Source organism: Osmerus eperlanus, chromosome 6, assembly GCF_963692335.1.
Source record: "Osmerus eperlanus chromosome 6, fOsmEpe2.1, whole genome shotgun sequence".
NCBI lineage: Eukaryota > Metazoa > Chordata > Actinopteri > Osmeriformes > Osmeridae > Osmerus > Osmerus eperlanus.
The window spans coordinates 5106703-5126662 of NC_085023.1; the positions used below are offsets into that span (position 1 = coordinate 5106703).

The 19960-nt window shown below is 46.3% G+C and overlaps 1 protein-coding gene across 2 annotated transcripts in view; it reads right to left on the reverse strand.

Moving 5' to 3' along the window:
* The window catches only part of abcc2 (ATP-binding cassette, sub-family C (CFTR/MRP), member 2), a 63517-nt gene extending 55166 nt beyond the window's left edge, over nt 1-8351 (reverse strand). The window contains exons 1-9 of one of the 2 annotated variants that reach the window (XM_062463119.1): nt 7794-8351; nt 4773-4943; nt 4061-4198; nt 3567-3707; nt 2666-2788; nt 2152-2207; nt 1933-2041; nt 1537-1671; nt 724-908 (exon numbers count right to left, since the gene is read on the reverse strand). In XM_062463119.1, coding sequence (XP_062319103.1) covers nt 724-908; nt 1537-1671; nt 1933-2041; nt 2152-2207; nt 2666-2788; nt 3567-3707; nt 4061-4198; nt 4773-4943; nt 7794-7838 — 1103 coding nt within the window. In that variant the 5' untranslated portion in view covers nt 7839-8351. The remainder of the gene's footprint in view (nt 1-723; nt 909-1536; nt 1672-1932; nt 2042-2151; nt 2208-2665; nt 2789-3566; nt 3708-4060; nt 4199-4772; nt 4944-7793) is intronic. The other variant, XM_062463118.1, reaches the window with a different exon arrangement.
* Between the last annotated feature and the right edge of the window lie 11609 nt (nt 8352-19960).

A 19960-nucleotide genomic window follows, 5' to 3' on the forward strand; every position in this document is an offset into this window, starting at 1 on the left:
CCGATTCCCTCACCGCTCAGCCAACAGACTCCATATGCTGATTGAAATGACAATTAAGTAACGCCCAGCTCCATGAAGCTATACCAGCCAGAAGGCTGCTCCACGCCTTATCCTGCAGTACAAGGGTCTGTGTGCTAACTTGGAGTAGCAGTGTCACCTGTTAAGTCTTGTTAATTTGTTTGAAGTGCTGTCACAGTGTCTCGTTTGGTTTGTATTTAGGTCCCTGTTTTGTGTTCAGTTTATTGTCGAGTGTCGGGTCATAGTCTATAGTCATCGTAATCAAGCTTGTGTCACCATCTTAGTCAAGTCCAGTCAGTCAGGTCTTCACTTTGCAATAAAGGAAACTGCACTCTGGCCCCAGCTCTCTGCCAGCATCAGTCAGCATGCATAATCACTGGGACAGACAATAAGCAGGTTGATGGATGCTCCTAGAAGCAATAATCACATCCAGTCTATTTTCTTCTGACATGTATTTACTGAGGAGGGACATTTTTCTTCATTCCTCTTTTTTTCTTTGTCTTGAAAGGCTGAATAATGTTACAAAAAGCACACAGCATAGATGAACACCTCAGATAGGACCTGTGATGTCATAATGAGGGTGTTTCTCAGCACCAGCGACTCAAACATTGATTAAATATGATTGACTGTGAGTCATAGTGACCTAGTTTGAATACATAAAAAATGTGATGTGTCCAATTTAAAAACATTAACAGAGCCCCTCACTTGAGCAGCTGGGGACTGGCGAAGGACAGCAGGTCCTGGAACAGTTTGAAGAAGGCAGACTCGATCAGAGACCCTTTGAAAGTCTTCAGTATGGTTGAAATCAGCCAAGACTTGGGGTAGTCCCCGTCCTCTTTCCTTTTTTTCTTCTCTTCCTTTTTCTCATCTTTTCCAGCCCCCTTTTCTTCCTGAGATGGAAAACAAAACAAAACACGTCAAATATCTGTCACATGTCACATGTCAACAGGAATTGTTCTGAAAAAGAAAATGACCATACAACCATGACAATATGAGTGGAAACAGGAAAAGTGTAAAGCGACAACATGGTCAGAAATAGGAAATGACCATACAGCCTCCATAACATCAGTTGAAAACAAGAACCGACTACAGCGATGAAACAGCGTAGCCATCAAAACACCCAGAAGAAAAGCGTGCAAAGCTTTGTTCTGAGACCATTTAGAACCACTAACACATCAGGACGTAATAACACAGGAAGGAGACAACGAAGGGAGCAGGCTATAATTACTGCGTGTGTGCGGTGGGTACCATAGGTGTGTACTGTTCGCTGTGTATAATTCGCTTCCTAAACTCAAACACTTTGTACAGTAACGTTACATAAACAGGGTGAAAAAGTTGAAAATATTGAAGTATTTTAGATACTCTACTGTATACGGTAATCTGTGTACTTACTTTGGGATTGATTGTACAATGTCTGGTTCTGTTGTTAATACGTAGCTTGGTTGTTTTGTGTCTCTATTGATAACGTGATTGATTAATCGATCATCCCCATCGCCTTTCTCTTTCTGGTTGTCTCACCATGACCAGCGCGTCACGGCTGACGCCCTTGCCCAGCCCGTTCTGGAGGCTGTCTGCCTGGGCACGGCTGTGGAGCTTGTCCCTCTTCTTCGGGGACTTCTTCCGGAGGCGGGCCCTCGCGGCTCCCAGCTCAACCTGATGGATGCGAACGCAGTTTTTTCGTCAGTGACCACTATTCCCGTTTGTTTGTCTGTTTTTGGTAGGTGTGTTCTGTACAGATACAGAACACATTCAGACAAAACCAGAACACAGTGAGAGATGGTTTCTGGAGCTGGCTTGAAATGGTATCATGGGTCTTGTGAAGGTGGATGGTGGGGGGTACTGGGTGTCTGGTATCACTGATTGCACAGGACCCGTCAACATCAAACCCCTGAGCACCGTTCCTCAGCATCTCACCTGCATGTTGTCCTGGAAGTTCTGGCTGATGCAGAGGGTGGAGTCCTTCTTGTTCAGATCCCACATGTCCTCCTGGACCAAAGGCCGCTTGTAGCCATTGACAACCATACTGGGGGTTGTGGGGGGGAGGGAGGGGGGCGGGGGGGGGGGGGTAGACATGTAAGTCACACAGCAGACACGAGGATGTTGGTGCCTACCTGTGGAACCTTCGTGGCTTACCTGTGGATCCAGTTGAATGTGATCCTGTTGAGGAAGGCAGCCCCCGCCTCTGGGTTCTATGGAGAGAACAGCAGAACATGTGACACTGATAGCCCTGGGTTCTACAGAGAGAATAGCAGAACATGTGACACTGATAGCCCTGGGTTCTACAGAGAGAACAGTAGAAGGTGAGGAACAAACATCACTACAGAGGACTCCACGTTATCAACAACGTGTTATCTCCACAGGCACTGTAGATGATCTACAGACAGTGAATCAACAAACTATCAGCAACAACTATCACAGAGCTGGGGTTAGGGTTAAGGCTAGGGACTATGGTTAGGGCTAAGGGTCAGGGCTAGAGGTAAAAGATAGGGTTGGAGATAGTCAGGCCTAAGACTAGGGATAGGTTTGGTGTTTCAATTAGGATCAGGGGGTAGATTATGGGGGTAAGGTTGGGGTTAGGATCAAGGATCTGGTTTGATGTGTGTGTTGACTCTAGATTGTGTGTGTGTGTGTTTGTGTTATATATTACCTTCTTAACCAGATCTTCTAACTCAGGAGGAACATCAGCGATGGTGGAGAAAACCAGGGCCAGCAGCTCCAGCCCAAAGGATATGAAGAAGAGACAGAACCGGGGGAGGTCTGTCACCGCTTCCTGGGGCAGGGAGAGAGAGAGAGAGAGAGAGAGAGAGAGAGAGAGAGAGAGAGAGAGAGAGAGAGAGAGAGAGAGAGAGAGAGAGAGGGATGATGAGAGTGAGAAAGAGAGAAGGAGGTGGGGACAGAGAGGAAGAGACAAACAGATTGAGAGGGAGAGAAAGAGTGAGACAGACAAACAGAGAGAGAGAGGAGGAAAGAGACAGTGAGCAGAAGTAAGGAGAGATGGAAGTGAAATGATTCAACAGTGGCGTGTGGCAAGTCAGTAAGGAGATGAAATCCAGCAAAATAAAAATTTGAGGGAGAGATTGACGCAAGAAAGAAAGAGAGGGATAGAGATAGAGTGAGACAAGTAGAGAGAGATAAAGCGAGAGAAAATAAAAGGGTGCGGGTCAGAAAAGAGTGATGCAAGATTTGTGGTAAAAGGTGTGCCAACAAAAAGACATGAAAGAGACGGAGAGAATGGCCCTAACCCTAACCCATAGGGAGCAGAGGAAATAGTACATTGTGTTTTTCCTCTCCTCTAAGGTGAACACCTATCACCACACAACATCAGAACACACTCACCCTCCTTCCCTCCACAATCTCCCTCCCTCTCCTCCCTACTTTGCTATCGCTCACCCATTTCTGTGACCCCCTTCCCATCATATCCGACTATTTCCCTCCACACCCCTCTTCTCTCCCATAATCTCCCTCCCTATCTCCATCCCCACCCCCATTCCCTCTCTCTCATATCTCCCCCCCCCCCCCCCCCCCCTCCTCCAGTCTATCTAACCTACCGGCCTGAGGGCCTGTCGCGTGAGTGTCTGGAAGGGGAAGATCTCACAGACGACCAGCAGCAGCCAGAAGAGGAAGAGGGAGGTTGAGTCGACCGCCCCCTTCCTCCGCCTCAGCCCCTCCTGACACAGCAACATCAGCACCTGGTGGGGGACGGGGGTGGGCAGTCCCATTTAAAAACAGATGTTAGATTTGTGAGTGGTTTGCTTCAAGGGAAATAGTTACACATTCAGTGTGGAAATCACTTTCTGTGACTGACTGGTATGATTCACCTGCAGAGTGACTTTATGAACCCATGTTATATGACCACATAAACAGTCTATCTATATGCTGCTTCCATTTTCTGTGTGCGGGCGTGTATCTGTGTGTTTGGGTGTGGGTGTGTCTGTGTCTGTGTTGTGTGCGTTGAGTGTGTGTGGTGTGTCTGTGTGTGGGTGTATCTGTGTGTGTGTGGGTGGGTGTGTGGGTTGAGTGTGTATGTGTGAGTGAGTGTTACCCAGGATGCAGCAAAGAGAGCAGGGTTGGTGTAGTACACAGCCGGGTTCTTCTGCTCCTGACTCCCTGGACCATAGTCCTCTCCCAACGTCAGTGCCAAGCCTGCCACCGCTGTCAGGAATAACGACCCCACCACGACCTGGAGGATGGAGACCGAGAGAGAGAGAGAGAGAGAGAGAGAGAGAGAGAGAGAGAGAGAGAGAGAGAGAGAGAGAGAGAGATGGAGAGGAGACAGAGAGAGAGAGAGAGAGAGAGAGAGAGAGAGAGAGAGAGAGAGAGAGAGAGAGAGAGAGAGAGAGAGAGAGGAGAGAGAGAGAGAGAGAGAGAGAGAGAGAGAGAGAGAGAGATGGAGGAGAGGATGAGACAAGAGAGAGAGAGAGAGAGAGAGAGAGAGAGAGAGAGAGAGAGAGAGGAGAGAGAGAGAGAGAGAGAGAGAGAGAGAGAGAGATGGAGGAGAGGAGCAGACAGAAACACAGACAGATGTGAACAATGTGCAGTGTACCTGGGCAGATACAAACACATTGCAACATTACACATGTATTTGACATGGAATGTAAGACAAATGCTGGGGTATGTGTGACAGCGAATGTTTGTGTGCATTGGTGAGCATCTGTGTGTGTGTGTGTGTATGTGTGTGTGTGCGAGTGTGTGAGTGTGTGTGTGTGATGGGGAGCATCCCTGGGTGCGTGAGTGTGTGAGCCAGTCCGTCCCACCTGCTTGCAGAGGTAGAGCTTGGACATGTGTTTGCCGGCTGCTGCCCTGCAGAGGGCAGCCAGGTGGCAGGGGGCGCAGAGCCAGAGCAGGGCCAGCGGTGCCCACACCAGCAGGGTCTGCTCCAGACACACGGGCAGGTCTGGGTCCTCGCGCTCCAGGAACGATGCGTTCTGAACATGGGGCCAATATACGTTTCTGCTTCATTACACATACAGCCCTCTGCTGCATGCACCGATCCCTAATTAGAAATGTCATCCAAGCAGCCAGAGTGTGTGTGAATGTGTGTGTGTGTGTGTGTGCGCGTGTGTGTCTCTTACCCTCCCTCCTTTTTTACATTTCTCACCCTCTCTACTCCCACTTCCCACCTGGTGTGTGTGTGTGTGTGTGTGTGTGTGTCACATGAGGTGAAGCCAGGGCTTACATCAAAGCATCCACAGGAAATGAAGACTCGAAAGCCTCTGACAGTGGCTTAGTCATGACAGACGTGTGAACAGGTGTTTTTTCAGAGGCTGGGGACCTACTGAATACATCTAATATTGTCCCCTGACACACACACACACACTAAATCTTGTGAATACCAAGAAAGTCACGCTACAAAGATCAAATTATGTTTGTTTTCTTATTCTTGAGGAAACTTTTGGTCCCCACTATAATGAAACAAGCCCACACACACCAACACACACACATAGGAAGGCACACTCATGTACATACAGACACTCACACATGCCTCCACATCATCCAACACACACATACTGCCATGTGGATAATAATAACAACAGTAACCGATGAAGGATAGGAGTCCTATAAGATAGTTTCCTGCCGTTGTGTGGTGGAGTAACCTAGCCGCTGAATTTTGAAGTATTTTGGGATTGTTCACGGGAAGGCTGGAGACAAGGGATGTGCTGTTGTGGGTGGGCTGGGTTGTCCCCCTGCCCCCACCTCTCATATCTGGAGTTGCTGGACAGGGTCTCTACTTGATGGCTCTCACACCCCATTGTGTAACTTACTGTAGCATTGCTAGTCATATGTTGATAAGTAAGGGTCAAGAAATGGTCTGATTGGTTGTTCTTGTGTATAAAAGGAATTGTGAAGCATTGTTCTGTGGATTCTTGATCTCATGAGACCTTCTCCTCAGCTCTGGCTTGTCCTTGTACTCATTGTCTTTGCTAACCTCTTGCTGTCTCTCTCTGAATTTACAATAATCATGGTAGCGTAGGTAAGAGTTAACGTTCATTTTGTAACTTGTTTGCCTTGTAATTGATTTCATTCATTTGCAATGTTATTAAATGTTTATTTCATTTAACCTTACTTTGACTATTCTTGCTCTGATTGAACCCATAGAGTCAAATAACTGCAATTCCATTGGTATTGGCATTATTGGGTTCATGCTAATATACTGTTCAGTTTCCCATCTTCCTTTAAACCATAGTGGAATTAGTTTTGGTTGTTTGGCCAATATGTAACCCCATACACTGTCATCAACATGGTAAGTGATGAGGGGTGGACCAGTGTTTCAACTGTGGCAGCCCCAAAAAGTTATGTTAAAAAACTATAAACCCTGGTCTGTAATGTATCTTTACTACTGTATAACCCAGTACATAAAAGTATGATGCTTAGGATTAAAGTGTCTGCAAAATCAATAAAATGTAATGTTGTGTAATTTAGACCTGGGCCTGTTCCATAAAGGCCGCTCCAAAAAACTGGGATTAATGTCCCAAAACGGACCTGAATAAATTAACAAGTCAGTCGGGGCTAAAGCAGTTCCATAAAGGCCAATTCTAGTTCATGCAATTGGACTAATTCTAGTGAAGAAGTCAAGATAATTGCGGGTGCATCCTATTCTTATAAGCAGCCTGAGAGGTAGAACATGGATCATATTGATCTTTAAGCCGTGTACTATGACAGCTTTTCCAATACTTCATAAAAATAAAATGACACACCATGATTGACATGAACCATAGGCTTCATGGGTCAAGGTCCTCTTTTATGGACCTTTACTTCATTGATTAAAAAAAACATACACCGTCTAAACACATCTAAGTGACTTTTTTCGACATTGTTTTAAATAAATACTACTAACCAATACAATCCAGTAGCTTAACATGGTTTTTGTGTCGGGAAAATGGAGGTTAGACGTATGGATTTAGGTTTGTTTTGCAATTGTAGGCTACTATTAACTATTATGTAGCTATGATAATTATACTGGGATCATTTAGAATGAGATGAGATATCATCAGCCTACACATTTGATATTACAAACTACCAGCCATATGTTTAATGTTAGGCTATGTAGGTTTGTATCTTTCTGAAATCATTGTTCATCATTGTTTATTATGTTTATTTATTTATGTAGATTTTCTCTAAATGTACATATTGTCTGTGGTGAATCATCGTTTCCCGTTGGGCCAGTGGAACAGGAATGTGTGGTTAAGCAACAACACGCGCTAAAGCCTGACAGTTAGCTTGCCCCGCTCCAGGTTAGTTTTTGCAGAATAAGTTGCCATAGTAACTGAGTTCGAACTACGAGGAGCTGGCTTTATGGAACCGAATGAACAGGAAATTAGTCTTGACTAACTGACATAAGCCTGGCTTATTCGGTAAACTTGTTTTATGGGCCCTGGTCTGGTCTGAGTCAGGATTAGACAGTAAATGTACATTACAGATCAGGAGTGGAAGCCCTTTGCCTTATGTGGTGATTGTGAGGTGATTATGCAGTGCATGTCGCAAGAATAGCTGATTCACTCTCCCTTAACAGATTTAGTAGGAGATGGTCACGTTTTCCCGCTCTGCTCTGCGATAAGATTTTGTCCTGACAAATCAAACAGTCCTAATTAAAAGACCACAATAAAACAAAGAAAAACAATCACCCAACCTTCCCAACTTTCCTAACCTCCATAAACTCTCTAACCTCCCTGCGTCACCAACATACATGCTCCCAGCCTTCAAATCTACAGATCTCTAGCACCCCCAGCTTCCGAGTCTCCCCAGCCTCCTTGTGTCCCCAGCCTCCCTGGACTCACCCAGAAGGTGGATCCACAGTACTTGTCCAGCGCTGTGACAGCCATAGTCCCGTAGGGTCAGCTCCACAGATGACCAGATGTGAGGAGGATCTCTCAAACCTCTATTCTCTGTGCAGCCTTGGTCCCTCAATATCAGAACATACACACACACTCTGTCCCAAGACAATTGCCGGACGTGACTGCAGAGCTTTGAGCTATGAGCTACATGGCTCCCTGGCTCCTCACAGACACTGAAGTGTGTGGACGTAGTATTTGTGCCCAATCGAGTGGAGTTAATTGTTAACCGGTCCAGAATGAAAAAGTCCTCTCCTTTTGAGTCTTCCAGCCTCCAGGGCCCTGACCCCATCAACCACAATAAAGATATTTGTAACTACCTTCCCTCATCAAACACATATACACACACGCACACACGTAATCTCCTCCTGAGGGCTGTGTGTACAATCTCCAGCTCATTGGTCAGATCCCAATCACAGCCCACACCCTCCTAATACAGAGGGACATCCAGCCCCCTCCCTATCCCAGCGCCTGTCCTGGCCTTTCATAACAGAGCTGTCTAAAGTCCATGTACTAGACTGAAACGTTTGTTTGTGAAAGAGCGAGGGAGGGAGAATGGGCAGTAGTGGAGAGGGGAAGGGGTTGTGTTTATGACAGGGAGGGAGGAGTGAATTTGGATGGCGGAGACAGTGAGTAGGAGGGTGGAGAGAGAGAGAGAAAAGTTATACAAGTGTTGAGCCCGCCCCTCTTCCTGCCTGACTTCATTGTTAGTGTTGGTGGCGTGTGAGCAGCCACAGAGGGGCCCTGACAGGAAACAGGACAGGAGGGGTGAGGAGGAGGAGGGGTGAGGAGGAGGAGGGGTGAGGAGGAGGAGGAGGAGGAGGAGGAGGAGGAGGAGGAGGAGGAGGAGGAGGAGGGGTGAGGAGGAGGAGGAGGAGGAGGGGTGAGGAGGAGTCAAATCAAATCAAATCAAATTTATTTGTATAGCCCTTTTTACACGCAAGCATGTCACAGAGGGCTTCACATATGCCCATAGAACTGCCCCTCAACCAACCTAAACCCTCAAGGAAGACAAGGAAAAACTCCCAAAAAACTCTCAACAGGAGAAAAAAAATGGAAGAAACCTTGGGAGGAGCAATTCAGAGAGGGATCCCCTCCTCCAGAGACGGTTGGTGGGAGAGAGGAGCAGAACACAGGCTAAACATAGTCATACAGTGTCGATGGGTTTTTAAAACACCAAAATCCATTATTCAACTTTATAGATGTAGGACAGGACCGGGAGACTCGCGACCAGGTCCAGCGTTGGCTGACCGACGACCAGGCAGGTGCTGACAACTCAAACCCCCCACACCACAAGGGATGTGTGTGGGGGGGGACAGAGAGAGGAGAGCAGGGATTAGAGAATGCCAGGAACAGCTAACAGTTACAGTCATAATAGAATGAGATCCCCACCGGTCAAGTGTGGACTGGTGCAGCAATTTAACAGAGCAAAAAAGGGGAATTTGATGCAACCCCACACACCAAGACAGCGACAGCCCCCCTCATTTGGAACATGAAATCTGTTCCAGGGGAAGAGAACTCTAAAATAAGTTATACTTAAAGAATAAGGATGGAAACAACCCGTCCCCCGTTGCCTCCAAGTAGTAACATACTTACCTTTAACAGTCGTAGAATTGACTAAACAATAACGTTTTTAACCTAATTTTAAACGTCGAAACAGTATCAGACTCCCTAATTGAGACGGGTAGTTTATTCCAGAGAAGAGGCGCTCTATATGAGAACGCCCTACCTCCAGCTGTTTTTTTCTTAATTTTGGGAACCACCAGATAGCCGGCATCTTGAGATCTAAGTGTCCTTGCGGGGCAATAGGGTGCAAGGAGACCGGAGAGGTACAGTGGTGCCAATCCATGCAGAGATTTGTAGGTTAGTAGTAGAACTTTGAAGTCAGCTCTGGCTTGGAGTGAGGAGGAGGAGGGGTGAGGAGGAGGAGGAGGAGGAGGAGGGGTGAGGAGGAGTGAGGAGGAGGAGGGGTGAGGAGGAGGAGGAGGAGGGGTGAGGAGGAGGAGGGGTGAGGAGGAGGAGGAGGAGGGGTGAGGAGGAGGAGGAGGAGGAGGGGTGAGGAGGAGGGGTGAGGAGGAGGAGGAGGAGGGGTGAGGAGGAGGAGGAGGAGGAGGAGGAGGGGTGAGGAGGAGGAGGAGGAGGGGTGAGGAGGAGGAGGGGTGAGGAGGAGGAGGAGGAGGAGGGGTGAGGAGGAGGAGGAGGAGGAGGAGGAGGAGGAGGAGGAGGAGGAGGAGGAGGAGGAGGAGGAGGAGGGGTGAGGAGGAGGAGGGAAAGGAAAAAGATAAGAAAAAAAAGAGGGCCAAGATAGGAATAAGAAATAAGAAGGAAAAAGCATGAAAAAGGGGGATGAAAGGAGAGAAGGGAAGATTGAAAAAATGGGATGGAGGAAAGAGGGGGAGTAGAAGGGGTGGTCTAATTAAGTCCTTGTGTGCTAACCCTCCTCGCCTCTTGCTCTGCCTCTCGCTCTCTCCCCTCTCTCCCCTCTTTCCTAGGTTTGCTCTAAGTGTTCCAGTCCAATCCAGTGAACGTCAGGGTGGCAACTGCTTGTTAGGCTGGCACAGAGGAGGAAATGGAAGGCAGCCAAATCAGTGTTGTTAGGGAGCAGTTTGTTCGAGTCGGAACTACTGAGAGGGGCTAGGAGAGGGAGACATTGATTGCTGGCAAGCTGGGAACTATGATAGACATACACACACATTTGCATACGGGCATACACACACTGGCACAAAGACGTGCTATAAACACAATAATTGAAGGCCACACATACCCTCACACAGTAGAGAACATCTCATTCTCATTTCAGCCACATCCATCCCACTGTTAACAGAAAATCACTGCTAGCTTCTCACATTTTGGTTTTGGTATAGGCCAGTCAAAAGAGTAGTTAATCAAGGTGAAGTATGAAGGGGTGCATCTTGAGACCCCTTTGGAAAAACCCTACGGATGGAAAGTGTGTAGTTGAATGGGGACCATTTGAGGACCCTTATTTCTCCGCGCAAGGATCGCGAGACGACCCGATGTCGCAGCGCGGAGAGCCACAGTCAGTTTGTACAGCTGTCCTGGATGTATGGAGGACCTGTCTTGTTGGCCACAGCTTGGGTGAGGCTCAGGGCTGATCCTGATCCAAGCGGCGACCAGCAGTCAGCAAGCTTAGCAGAGGAGTTGTGTGCGAGTACTTGGGGAGCTTGAAGATTAGGGGGGTGGATGCATTGCAGATGATCTTCAGATCACATGCCGGTAGCCCAGCGAGAAGGCAGTCGGAGCAGACAGATTGGGGAGTTAAAGTAGCCTGGACGAACAGCTGTATGGAGCACTCTGGATGTTGTGTAGAGAACACCGGCAAGTCTAAGTCACGAGCCGCATGTCTCTTGAAATCCAGGTTGTCATCGAGGTTGACGCCTTGGTTTGTTGCCGAGCGAAAGGCAGTCGCAGGGAGGATGTGGCAGGGATGAAAAGCAGCTCTCTCTTGTCGGGATTCCGTTTCAGGTCGTGAGAGGACCTCCTCGAGGACACGTGTGCCAGACAAGCCTGGATTCTTTTGTTGATTCGGGGGGGGCGGAGCACCGGAAACAGCTGCGTGTCCACAGAGTAGCAGCGGTAAAAGAGAAGCCTCGGGATTTGAAAGAGCAAGCCAAGTGATCTGGTGTAGGTGGAGAAGAAAAGGGGTATAAGCTCAGGTCCTTGTGGGACTCGAGGAACGAGGGGTCGGGGTGGTGAAGTGGATCCCCTCCAGAGGAGGAGCTTGAACCAAGAGAGAGCCGTACCAGAGATGCTCATATTCAGCCAGCATGAAATGAGAAGCCAGGGGGTAAACTCTTAAATCAAATCTGGAAATCATTCATATTATACATGTCGATATAATATACTGCATCAAGTTGAGCCCGCTGGTAGTCTTCTCTTAGTGCTTGACTAAACAATGATTCGGTGTAGCCCTGTGGTGAAACTGCAAACTTCTACTGGACCTGGTGAATCTTGAATGCCAGCAAACTGTCTTCGGCAATGGGAACTAAGAAGAAATCAAACAATAGTCATTCACAGAGCAATATGTTGTGTCAGCTGGAATGCTGCTAAGTATCTTAACATGGTTAGACACAACAGGATGTGTTAGAACAACACAGACATTACCTGCTTATAAACCCATAATTAACTTCCAAGTTTTTAATAAGCCTTCAAAGGATATTCTATACTCTATTACTAGAAATCCATTCATGGTTCCTCCAGAACCTCCAGACTGTTTACACAGACTTAACACCCATTATCTGCTGACATGGTGGTGACCTTTATTAGCAAGGGGTAATTCAGCGGAGGCAAGAGTGTGTGTGTGTGTGTGTGCAGAGAGGTTAAACACACAGGCTACAGCTACACTGAACAGAACTCCCAGCAACATCGACACAACAGGCACAGTATAAACCCAAAACGGTGGTCCCTGAACGGTCAACTGTAAGTAAGTAAGTAAGTAAGTAAGTAAAATGTATTTATACAGTGCTTTTCACAGAAAGGGTCACAAAGTGCTTTAAATGTACATTGTCAATATAACATAAAAGTCTAATAATAAAAAATAAAATAAAAACTGATAAAAATTATCAATAGACCAAAGACAGAGATTACTCAAAAGCTAACCTGAACAAGTGAGTCTTCAATTGTCCCTTAAAACTCTCAACATTCTCAGCAAACCTAATGCTGGTTGGCAAAGCATTCCAGAGTCTGGGTGCCATAGGGGCAAAAGCTCTATCCCCACATGTCTTCAGACGAGTGCATGGCGTGGATAGCAGATTTTGGTTAATAGATCTAAGAGACCGGAAGGGGGTGTGTAGGTGAATTATATTGGCAAGATAAGACCCCTGAGGGGATACCAACATTACTGCTGTAACACATAGCACAGTAAAAAAAAAAAAACGCCATTGTGTCCATAATCAGCTAAGCGCTTTCATTGCGTATAATTAATATTATTGAAATTACATATTTATGTTTACAGTGATTTATTGGTGGGGACAAATCATATTTTTCCCAGGATGTGGGGTTCGTGTCCCCCCTGTCCCCCCCGGGATTTTCGCCTATGCGTCTATGCAATGTAGGAGCCTTGTGAGTTTGGATGACTCATTTTGCAGGAAGGTAAAATGGCTAATCCGCCGTTATCATAGCAATCCGCCATGGAAGAAGCGTGCATGCTCTTAAAGGGAATGTGAGATGCCGCTCTGATTGGTTTATTGCACGTTACGCCCAAACCACACCCATTAGTAATGTAGCTACTTCAGACCAACACATTTTAGATTTGCGCCAGGCGCAGTCATTTATCCCGCCGGTATAATAGCAACAGCGCCGGAGTCCCGCCCACAAAGTTACTTGCGCTTTGCGTTTTGATACTTGCGTTTCAGATCGTTAAAATAGGGCCTCCAATCTTTAAACAGCATTGGCACTTCAGTTTGAGGGTCACCCATTGATGATTTAGAATTGATTTAATAGCCCTCTCAATTGCTTACCTAAGCAGGCACACCACCAGCACTGCAGTAGAATGTAAACTAGATTTTTTTCAGTAGGCTATCTATATTTCTGAAAAGACGCGTTTAGATGACAATGGACTGTCAAGCTTTGCCAGTCCGTAAGATAGCCTAATAAGGTTTTCACGAGTTCAGTAATCACACCATAGATTGAATAGATAGCTTTTATTGAAGCAGGGCTGGTAGCAGTGCCGAGCCCGATGGTGAAGGAGGCTGGTAGCAAAGCCAAGCCTAATGCATTGTGGTAAAGACTGGTAGCAGAGCCGAGCCTGAGGCTGGTAGCAGAGCCGAGCCTGGCGTCCTGGGAGGATGAGAGTGTGATTAGGGGATGCAAGGAATGGTGAATGAGCTGATGTGGGTGGTGCATGTATAGTTACCGGGTATGGACTCGGGGTGTGGCGGAGAGTCCTTAACTGAACTGAACTGATGAACTGCAGGTTTGGTAAATACGACGTGAACTAACGGTACGTGTCCACTGCAGCGTTTTTTAACGCTCTGCACCTCTTGCCTTCCCACAGTACTCCACGCTCGGGGGCGTGTTAGACAAGTTAATACAGAGTTGTAGTTCTCTAAGGTCACTGTTGTAGTCATGGCCAAGCGTGCAGACTTAGGTTCATGTACTCACAATATCGATCAAAATACCACTTTTACACAACATTAATACTGAATTTTTACTAGTGCAAGATTACAGTAGAATACATGTTACGCCACTGGTCACTCAACCAGTCGTTTGTAGGCTGCACCATGCATTATTAGTTTAATGTAATCTTTAAATTCAGGCTCGTCACATTACGTAACTTTGTTCTGAACAGAACTGGGTGTGCAGACACATACGATAAGTTTCTCCTCCATCTTGAAATTGTAAAACCTAGACATGTTTACCATGAGCAACAGTTGCTACGTTACAAGAAACAAGAAACCAATCCGATTGGCCAACGCTAGCGTTTTCACGCTCCTCATTTACATAAAGTTGAGAAAATCCAACTTGCAACGCTCCGCTCGCCTTCCCACCATGCCCTACACGAGCATCAACGCCTGGTTTCATTGAAAATTAATTGGAAGCCGACGCTCCGCGCCGCTCCGCTGTAGTGGACACGCACCGTAACGCCTGGGACACACTGCCTGCGATCTGCTGCGACGCGCCTGGAAGCGCATCCTTTTTTCTTTCCGCGCCCATGTTATCAAATGGGACCGACCACACTGGCTGCGAAGCGCCACGATTGCCTGCGATCGCCTGCGATCTGCAGCGATCGTTTCGGCAGCTGGTCGAATTGTTTCGCGAGACGCTTGCGAAATCGGCTGCAGGATGATGAAATACACCATATTAGTTGATATATTTGAATAAAAAAACATATTATTAAGATTTTACTCCATTAATTGTAGATTACGGTGAACATTTGTAAAGTTGTAGACTTTATAATTACACAATGTTGGTAACGAACGTCCTTTACATGTGGTTACCCTGATGAAAACGAATGAAAATAAACGGATTGATCCGTTGAGCTAGCATGCCAGTAGTTGTTTTGTTTGTTTGAGAGAAACGAGTTGTCACGCGTTGCACACAACACACACGCGTGCAGACATAGCCTACCGAGAGAGAACTCCCAAGTCGATTTCTAAAATCAGCATCACATGAATTCTCGAAGTTGAAAAGCACAGGGAGTTGTTGTATGACCCCCAGCAACAATTTTACAAGGACAACGTAGATAAGGATCAATGCTGGGATATAGCTGAAAGCAGGGCCGGAGTGGGACCACTTATCAGCCCGGGAGTTTCAGGCCCAAGACCGGCCCACTTTTTTTTGTATACCAAACAGGACCGGATGCAGCCTGCTTTGACTGGGGGTGAACTTTTCTGGGGGGGGATCATGATTACAGAAAGGGATCGTATTTTTTATATTGATACCAATTTTGAGACTGATTAACGATCCGAGTGTTAATCAGGCACGGAGCCAGACGGTGTAAACATTCGGGTCTCAGCCCAAACCAACAACGTATTCTGGGTTTGATCTGATGCTAGAAAGGGAATTCCACACTTAATGCGAGCGTGCATGTTGGGGTGCAAAATAGTTTTTTGAGCTTTATGTAAAATAAACCGTTTTTCAATTGGTAAAACCTTGTCTAGTGATGCCATCACTCCGGCCCTGCTCCCATCCATCCTCCCTGACGCGTATTGTTGCGGTAGGGCCGCCCGGCCCAGCTATCGGTAGGCTATCTGAGAAAACTTTTTGGAAAAGACGGGCTATGGACCCAACCAACTCTATTTGAGAGGGGAGAACTCCCTCACATGGTACAACCCATGTAGAGGCTGCGATGTCAAAATGCAGAACACGTGTAGCCTATTTTAAGAGAAGATAGACTAACGTGGCAAATGTCAACAACAACAAAAACCTCGACCGGCCCAAAAGCTAAGCGGCCCACCGGCCCAAAAGTGAAGCGGCCCACGGGAACTCTCCCGATTCTCCCGATTACCCACCCCGGGCCTGGCTGAAAGGCTTGGTGACCGGCGCAGAGAAATGCGCGTCTGGTGTGAACAGCTTTTGCTCAGTCGTAGCCGATCGTAGCCGATCGTGGCGCTGCGCGGCGCGTCCAGGCGCTTCGCAGCCAGTATGTCCCAGGCGTAACAGTGCGTTCACACTGCGGCGGAGCGGGTGGCGCGCGGCGTCGGCTTCCAATTCATTTTCAATGAAACCAGGCGTTGACGCTCGCGTAGGGCATTGTGGGAAGGCGAGCGGAGCGGAGCGTTGCAAGTTGGATTTTCTCAACTTTATGTAAATGAGGAGCGTGACAAAGTCTTCTGTCTCAATTCTGTGCAGCCCTTCTTTGAGTGTCTAATACCTCTGGATGTCATAATTTACATATATTTGACAATTTGATTGCAATTGTTAACTTGAATTTGAGTACAACGCTTTTGAGTAGGCCTTGAAGAGGTATGTCACTAACCACTGATCAATTAACAATAATTAAAGATTACAACTAATGATTACTTTATAACTTTTAGACAGTTTTGAATGTTCTGGATATAATAAACTTAGTTTGATCAATACCCATGAGAACATGACCCTTTGTCATGTCCAGGAGAGAAACTCTATATACCGGTATGTATTATGGGGGTCAGATGGCTGAGCGTTTAGGGAGTCGGGCTATTAATCAGAAGGTTGTTGGTTTGATTCCCAGCTGTGCCAAATGACATTATGTCCTTGGGCAAGACACTTCACCCTACTTGCCTCGGGGAGAATGTCCCTGTACTTATTGTAAGTCGCTCTGGATAAGAGTGTCTGCTAAATGACTAAATGTAATGTAATATAATTATTTGTCCAGTACTCTGAGATGCTCAGCTTGAGTGTATCAGACACCTGCACCTTAAAGATCTATAATACATAGTTAGAAAAAGACAAACTTTTGAATGGTAGTCAACAACAAAAATTTATTTCTGTCCTGTTATAATACCAACAGCTACCCATAAGTTTTTGCATTCACATTTTCTCAGATTGGCTCTGGCCCCCTACATCAGCTATGTTGATTGTCACCCTATCACCATATTGTGATACCATTTAACTGCCCTTCATTCCTGTATTCATTGTCCAGTCCTCTGAAATGCTCATCTTGTGTGTATCAGACACCTGCACCTTAGATATATGTAATAAATACTTTGATTTGGTTTGGAACTTGTATTTACCAATTGACTTCATTCTTTCACAGCAATAGGGTAGACAAGAGGTTACTTCAGCCTGTATTCATTCAGTACCCTGAGAGGGACATCACGATGACAGTGTGGATATCCTGATGGGTGCGTGACCCTCTCCCTACAGGCAGTGTCAGCTGGCCAATCATTACACCAGGCTGTATAACAACACATGGAATCCTGCTGACTCCTGGAGAGCTGACTCAGCAATAGCAACAAGGCCATTCAGACACACAAGAGGTCAGCTGGCCTTAACTGGGACCCAGCAATAAGTCCAATCAGGAAGTTACTGGACAGCAGAGATTAGTAGGAAATCAGCTAGCCTAAGCTAGGAGGTCAGCTTTTCTATTAGAAAGCGGACTAAGAAGTTAGCTAGTCTGCTAAAATGGTAACTAGGAAGTGTGACACAGTGGCATAGGGCTTTCACACTGCTAGGTTAGATTCCCATGTGTGGTGGTGTTGGTACTGGGGGCATGTTCTCCCCAAGCTCAGACGGGCTTGTCTGAGTGGAGTGTTCATTGATTGATACAATCAGTCTCTGACATCACCATGGCTACTCATGGGAAATGCTCAGTATTATACAGTATGTATTACAAAACACACTAAGCATTTAAAATCAAGCTACTGGAAAATTGGACTAACAAGAGGCCTATAAGTACCTGCCTAAATGGACCTTTATTACCTGAAGCACCATAGGACACAATCAGCATCATAGAACACAAGAAACATTTAGCAGCAAGCTTGTGAAGCTAGTTATGCAGCAGAGGTACAGAGCTAGTGAAGGTGCTCTGGCTTGTAAAGCCCACTCACCAGAAATAGTAAAGAGACAGCTGAAGAGGTCTGTCCTTAACCACTGATCAATTAAAAATAGTTAAAGATTACAAATAATTACAATTTCTAGGAGCCCTATCTAAAGACTAAAAAAAAGCTATCTAACACCTTGAATTCGCTCCTCCCTGTGCTTGCAAAGGCTATGTTGATTGTCACCCTATTACACCCCCTGACGTTTCTTGAGTAAAACCTCCTATATTTGTATTCTTATTTAACTGCCCTTCCTGCCATTCCTATATTCTTTGTCCAGTACTCTGAGATGCTCAGCTTGAGTGTATCAGACACCTGCACCGTAAAGATCTATAATACATACTTAGAAAAAGACAAACTATTGAATGGTAGTCAATGACAAAAATTGCTTTCTGCCCTGTTATAATACCAACAGCTACCCATAAGTTTTTGCATTCACATTTTCTCAGATTGGCTCTGGCCCCCTAACCTGACTTGCCAGATGGTTTGCTCCACTCATTCATCTGGGAAGTTGTTCTTGAAAATTGTTTGGAAATGGGCCGTCAAAAAATTATTGGCAGGTGAATGGATGAACCGTTTGTCAATTATTGTCTATCACAAGCTAACTTCAACCATTCCCACAGCTGCCAGTAATTCCTCATAGGACACTGATTGGTTTGCATGAATCAATGATTTGGATCTTGCAAAATGGATTCTCACGTGGTCATTCTCGCAAATCCGGCTGTCTCACAAGGTTACTGGCCCCCTAGGGTGCAAATGTCAGGTGGTCTCTGCAAGAACTTCCAGAAATGCACCCTCTCATTAAATCGACAGAGCAGTGTTGCTTTTCTTTTATCGTGCAGCGGAATATGACAGATTATTAATTGCTAGTGCAGTGCCCGTTTGAATTGAATACTTTGTAATCTGGCAAACCTGGTGGGTCTTGGAGCATATCCTGCCCCTCGGAATTATACCATATTGCTCACCTGACCTAGAGCTCTGAACTGTAAAAGTACGCCCCTTCTACCTTCCTTGAGAAGTGAGCGATAATCCCAGCAGTCTACATACTCCCTCCAGACAGATCAAAGCGCTGGAGGACATTTACGAGGTCATGACCTCATGCTTGCCGCTAAGGCAGTGTCTAATGTGGTTGGCGAGTTCAATAGGGCCAAAATTAGGAGAGGTTTGCCTGAATATCACCAGCATATTAACTTTCCTGTCTGCAGTCCCCTATCTGTTTCAAACAGACGATGGTCCCTTTAATGCTGGAACCTTCCATCACCTGCTTGAACCTCCCTGTAGCACTGACCTCCATCATGATGAAGTGCTTCGAGCTGCTAATCTGATCCCACATCTGCTACTCCTTTCCTAACACCCTGGACCCTTTTTCATTCGCATTCCACCCCAACAGATCTATGGATGATGTCATCACCCTGGCAGCACACACCGCCATCTCCCACCTGGATAAGGGCGACACATACGTGAAAAGGATGCTTATGCATTGCAGCTCAGCATTAAATACCATGGTGCCCCCAGGATCCTGGGTCTCATCTGAGGATCCTGGGTCTCAACTAATCTAAAATGTATCCTAGGGCTCCAAATCAGAGAGGGCCGGCCCGGGGAGTTTAAATGTTCTCTCTGGACACTCCTGCATGCGCATGTGTGTTCTCAGTGTGGTCGCTCAGGCACACGTGTGTTATGCTGTTAGACTAATAAACATTTCTTATAAAAGTTAGTCAGTAAAAGGCAAACTAGGAAGTTAGATAGACTGCTAAGAGGCTAACTAGGACAGTTGTGGGAACCATGGATTCATCAGTCAGCCAATTCACTACAAATCTATGAACGTTAACTGGCTTGTGTTTACGTGAATATCACCCTTGTTCCTGATGTTCATCCCTGTACAATATCACAGCCAAAAAGAATAATAATCCAACTAATTGACTTGGCCTATCTGGCGCACAAGCCTTACTGGTGCCTTACAACCACCTTCCAGCCACTAAACAACCTAAAGGCCTAACCCCCTCTCAGTGGTCCTCTTCACACAGAGAAGAAGACGACCGCAGACGTGAGGGGATCTTATCACAATTCCCCTGGAGATTCTCCCTCCAGATCAATAGAACGCTTGAGAGGACAATTATCTGATGATAGGAATGG